Source organism: Salvia splendens, chromosome 15 (genome assembly GCF_004379255.2).
Source record: "Salvia splendens isolate huo1 chromosome 15, SspV2, whole genome shotgun sequence".
Classification (NCBI taxonomy): Eukaryota; Viridiplantae; Streptophyta; class Magnoliopsida; order Lamiales; family Lamiaceae; genus Salvia; species Salvia splendens.
In genome coordinates, this window is record NC_056046.1 from 13193473 (window position 1) to 13199472 (window position 6000).

At 40.8% G+C, this 6000-nt stretch overlaps 1 protein-coding gene across 1 annotated transcript; it reads left to right on the top strand.

Annotated features, from left to right (window-relative positions):
* The first annotated feature begins 1529 nt into the window (after positions 1-1529).
* On the top strand, positions 1530-2773 carry LOC121767462. The gene is made up of 4 exons (XM_042163732.1): positions 1530-1646; positions 1857-2094; positions 2203-2323; positions 2405-2773. The coding sequence occupies exons 2-4, from the start codon at positions 1864-1866 to the stop codon at positions 2563-2565; spliced, it is 513 nt and encodes a 170-aa protein (XP_042019666.1). The 5' UTR covers positions 1530-1646; positions 1857-1863; the 3' UTR covers positions 2566-2773.
* The last annotated feature ends 3227 nt before the right edge of the window (positions 2774-6000 follow it).

The window sequence follows — 6000 nt, forward strand, 5'->3', positions numbered from 1 at the left end:
AAGAGTGAAGTAAAATCAGAATAAGAGTGACGTGTTTTGTGAACAAGAGTGAAGTAAGATCAAAATAAGAGTGATGTGTTTTGTGAACAAGAGTGAAGTAAAATCAAAATAAGAGTGAGGTGTTTTGTAAACAAGAGTGAAGTAAAAACAGAATAAGAGTGATGTATTTTGAGAACAAGAGTGAAATAAAATCAGAATAAGAGTGATGTGTTTTGTAAACAAGAGTGAAGTAAATCATGCTAAGAGTGATGTGTTTTGTAACCTCATTTAATTTGTTACACTTTCTTAGAGCCATCAATATACAAGCTGTCATGATTATAACATAATCTACAGATTAATCATTGGTACAATTGAATCTGGCCTCGAAAGTCATGAAAAATAAGGACTAATTTTTCTCCTACCACTATTTTTATTTTATTAATATTGCTTGTTAATGATTACGTACTTATAATTTAAAGGAACATTCTCAATTAACCACAGACACCGCCTTCTCGTCCCCTCCATCACCAAAGCATGCGCCCATTCCCAATCTCCCCGCATTCTTGGCCGCCATATCCACTGCAACGCCGTCAAACTCGGCTTCACTTCAGATTTCACCGTATCGAACTCGCTGCTATCCATGTACGCCAAATTGTCCGACACGGGCAGAGCTGACCGCCGGAATCCCCACTCCTCGCTTCGGCCACCTGACGCAGTTGGAGGACGAGGCGGCGTACGTTGATGCTTCCTAGATAAGGCGCCCCCTGGAGGGCTGATCGCGTTGTGCCGACGTTGATCCCGGTGAGTCCGACGTAGAGGTACAACCACCGACGGACTATGCATACAGCGCCAGAGCCGAAGAAGTCGACGAGATCACCACAGACGGCGGCGGTGCAGCCGCCGGAGCCGTCTGAGAAGGCGTCGGAGTGGGCGGCGGCGGGGAGGCGGAGGGTCACAACTGAGCCCGACAGTCACTTGGCATATTCACATTCATGTATTGAGTTCCCAAAATGCCCTTGGACAAGTTTTTTTCATAAAAATCTGAAAGTTTGTTTAAGCCATAGGATTAATTTGGAGTATTAAGATGTGTGGCTGAGATTTGTTCTCTAGTTATACACTTAAGATTAGTTATATCTTGATCACTATCCTTTATTCATATATATATATATATATATATATATATGTTTCTGTAAATTAATGAGGAATGGAGAAGATATAGTGAGAACAAATGTAATTAGGAATGAGCTGTAGCTAGAGACCATATCAAGAGAGTTAAATGCCTCTATTTATAGAAAGATACAAAGTCAGGAGTAGAGATGAGTCTTCATTCTATACTAGAAAAGATGCATAAATTGAATTAATTTTATAGACGAAATTTCTCTAGGTACAATTTTATAATCCTATATTATGCGTCAAATTATCGAATGCATTTTCACGACCTCAGTAATTCATATTTTTACTGTAAAAATCATAAAGATATCTATGGAATTATTATTGTATGAAATGATTGTAAATAAATTTTATTAGTCATTTTTTTTATATGATGCGAGGGGAATTATATTTTTAAAAATCTAAACATTAAATATGGAGTAGTTGAAATCTTAAACCCTCGTCGTGCCTTCCATCGCCAACATCACCGTCCAGCGCTGCCGTTGAAGTCCACAGAGGTTCAACGAATGAGCGCTGCTCTCCAACTCCACTCATTCATTCGATTTCTTCAATCTCCATAATCTATTTTTTTCATAGGGATTATTTATTTTGTCTGAATCGGCATTGGCCGGTTTTGGATTTGTCAGGCCTGTGTGCAAACTACAAAATTCAAGTTCAAAATTAGGGCAAAACACCAATTTAGGGCTAATTCAAGCAACAAATTTCAGGTTTAATATGTCGAGTTCCGGCGAACCGAGCAGAAAACGGCCGTTTATAGAGATAGATAAGCCGAGTACGGTATTGTGCACAGTGGTGGCAATGGATAACAAGAATCTCTTTTACAGAGTGTGTAGTGTGTGCGAAAGGACTCTGCCGGATAATCCTGGTAGCTCTTGCAGCTACTGCAATTTCACCAACAGTTTCAATCCTTCTAATTCCAGTTCCAGACGCCTCTTTCGTGTTCTTGTAAGTTGCAAACTATGAAATTTGAATGCTAGAAGGAACATTGGGTGAAAAAATTCAATTGTTTTATGAATTTGGATGTAAATTGTAATAGGAGATTTCGATTTGCAGGTGTCAATAGCTACGGATACGGAGATTTTGGTGGTGATAATGTTCGATAGGGCCGCGAGAGTGTTGTTTGGTTGCTCTGCTGATGAGTTTTTTCACTTTGCCAAGATTCACCCCTATGCCTGTATGCTTTTGAGCTCATGTATTTGCACATTTCTTCTAATGAAACAAAAAGTTTAGCAGATTTTGATGTGGAATTATGCAGCTACAACAGCGAGCAAGGCTCTGGAGGGAGAGATTTTGACTGTAACGTTATCAAAGCCGAAGAATGGCAATGCTCAGCACCTGCGTGTGGTGTCGGTTATACCGATGCGAAGTGATTTTCAGCCGGCCATCCACACTTTGAGGGAATTGTATCCACCCTAACCATCATTTCACTTTCAAAGAAGCTATTCTGTATAGTAAGAAATTGCTTTGTCTATGAACCTGGGAATGGAAAATCATTAGATTCTGCTGTTGAGTTATTGCAGAAAAACAATGTTTAGTATGATCTAGTGTTTTCATGGCTTCTCTTTGTACTTTGATGCTCTGCAAGATTCTTGGCCTCATTTATAAACACGAGGACATTCGTATATTCTTCTAATTCTCAATCAAAATCCTTTGTTTATTGTTGATTATGATCATTAGGGATAATTTTTTTATGCATTTTGCAGATCAAAATCGAGTCTTGCTCTAGACTGTTCCAAATAGTAAAAATTGCTCTGTTTCACTGAATTCCAATGATGAGAGGTCTGTTTCATCTGAGAGCGATTAGTTTGTAAAAGTGGTAAATGCCAAATTTTGTCTGGTAATAATGTGAGTGGATATCTGGAAGAGCCCAGACTAGTGGGATTTTTGGTCCAGGAATTGTTTGTCGGATCTGATAACGTTTTTGTGAGCAGTGATCAGATAGATGATCATTTGGATTTTGATCAAGAATCAGACTTATCCTCACCTTTTTAATCCAAACTGATGAATCCTCTTTACCAATCTAAGAAAATTAATCAGAAATGAAGAATATTGTTTCCTTGATAGGCGTTTATAGTGAAGGACCGGATTTTGGGCTGAAGAGAGAAGAAGATGCACACTGAGGAAGTCAGAAGATGAAAAATTTGGTGATGAAATCGAATTGATTCCCTGCAGTCAGTCTTCAACCCTTGCACGCAAGGCAAGGGAGGTGAAGGAAGGCATGGCATACAAGCGTGCATCTCAGACCACGTCCCATATCGGGAGAACCCAATGCCACTGGTTGGTTGGGTTTATCCTTGAGATGGAGTGTGTGCCCTAAAAGCAACTTCGATACATTTGAGCACGGGCATATATTTGCATCTTCAAGGTTATTTATAATTAATTACTCTAGTGTCTTACACTTCACAAATACTATGAAGAAGTGAGGATCAAATGCGACGACGAAGCGCAACTTGATTAACTGTTATAGAAACAATAGGTTGGGAATTTGTTGGGAATTTGAGTTATCTTTGGATGTGTATAAATCTCCAAAAAAATGCAACTAGACCACAATCAAAGTTAGGGGGTGTTTGCATAGTTTAGTTGGGTTTATGTATAGTTTATGGTGGTTTATTGGGTCAAATTAAAAATTCTAATGGTTAAATATCGTAAATGACGTAATTTTTTTTATCCGAAACCTTTTATTCGTTTTGATGATTTTCAAGTATTTCGTGTAGTAATCGACAAAATAGATCATAAAATTAGGAATAGCTGAAAGAAAGAATGGGTATGATTTTGATTATGAAATTAGAAAGCATGCAAAGGTGATCATGCAGCCCCAAAATACCCGCTCTCCAACTGCAGAGTAAACTACGGATCTTTCCATCATGCCCCAAACCTTCCACAATTATCACCACTCCAAACTCTTCTCTTTGCCAAATCAACCGCAGTTTCCCGCCGCCGTTTTGGTTTTATTTTTATGTGAAATGTTGAGCTGATGTTTGGAGCTTGAAATTTCAGCTCTCAGCTTGAATTAGAGCTGCACAAAATGGACATTCTGTTTTCTCAGATTCAAGCGGACCTCCGCTCCAACGACTCCCTCCGCCAGTCCAGCGCGTTACTCCAAGCGCTGCAGCAATCCGCCGCGGGGCCTGACATCTCCGTCATCGCCAAATCCGCCGTCGAAGAGATCGTCGCCTCCCCTGCCTCCGCCGTCTCCAAAAAGCTCGCATTCGACCTCATCCGCAACACTCGCCTCACCGCCGATCATTGGGACACCGTCTGCACCGGCATCCGCAACGACATCGATTTCCCAGATCCCGACGTCACCGCCGCAATCCCGTCCTACCGCCTCAGCAAACTCATCCACGACTGCAACAAGGAGATCTCCGACTGCTTCGACTCCCCCAGCGAGAATCTCCGCTTCTCCGTCACCGAAACCCTAGGCTGCATCCTCGCGCCCGACGATCTCGTCACGCTAGGTGAGAACAACATGAAGCTGCTCGATCGCGTCTCCAATTGGTGGAATCGCATCGCTCGGAATACGCTTGACAAGTCCGATAACGGGTTTTTTCTATTTTTGTGCTAGAAGAGAGATAGGATTCCTCGTTTGTTCTAGAGTTTTTTTTTGTTCCTGATTTGGGAGAGACACATGACCCTCATGCGTCTCCTTTTAATGAGACGCATGACAATTATGCGTCTTTCATAGAGACGCATGAGGGTCATGCGTCTCTTTTTTTTCGTTTTTTTAACGACGCATAGGGTCATGCGTCTTAGGGAGAGACGCATCTCCCTCATACGTCTCTTTTTTTTTAATTTTAATAGACGACGCATAAGCGTCATGCGTCTTAGAAAGAGACGCATGAGGCTTATGCATCTCTAATTCGAATTAAATCAGACGAGGCGAGGCAGTAGCCTCATTCAGGCGCGACAGAAAGACGTTTAGGCGATTTTTGATTGGAAATTCCGGCGAATCCGACCATTTCCCCTCGTATTCCGGTAAGTTTCGTTCAATCCTTCAACATTCCTTCCTTATTTGTTGTTAATTTGCATAGTTTGTTTAGATTTCCCCTAATGTTTGTAAATTAGGGTTTATAACAAATTGCTAAATTTTGGCCGCTTTTTTGTTGTGTAGTTAATTGTAATGGATTTTAGTGGGTAAATTCATTCTATTGTATAGTTATTGATATGTTTGAGATGCTTGGTGTTGTGATTTTGGTTGTTATTGGAGAATAAAGTATAGGTTGAAATGCATCTTTTAATTTAACCTTCTAATTTAGTAGTTATATGTAAATTAGGCCTTATAAATCATGATTTGTATTGAATTGGAGTGAATCAATCATTTGGTTTATGATGTGTTGTTATTTTGACGATGAATTTGAATGTATATGTTATTTGTTTTGTGAATATGTACTTAGATTAGATGGAGACTTCAAGTTCTAGCGGGCAATTATTATATGGACCCGAAGACCCGTCCTTGCTAAATATGCAGAAACATCACATTTCACATAAACTATTGAAAGAGGGCACAACCTAAGTATTTAAGGTCCGAAGGACAGAAAGCAAGACTTGGGAAGTCGAAATTCACGAGAATGTTAGATATTGGCTTGACGTCTTTGGTTTCAAAGGCGTGATCGATTGTGGGAAGCCCATGAAGGTGGACAATGAGCTGATCACGGCGTTGATTGAGCGTTGGAGGCCGGAGACGCACACTTTCCATCTACCGATCGGTGAGGCGACGATCACCTTGGAAGATGTGCAAGCCATTTGGGGCTTGAGGGCGGAGGGTCGCGTCTTCACAGGGCGTGACTATCATGACAACTTTCCTGATTGGACCAACAAGTGTCGCGATCTGTTGGGGTGGATACCAGATAC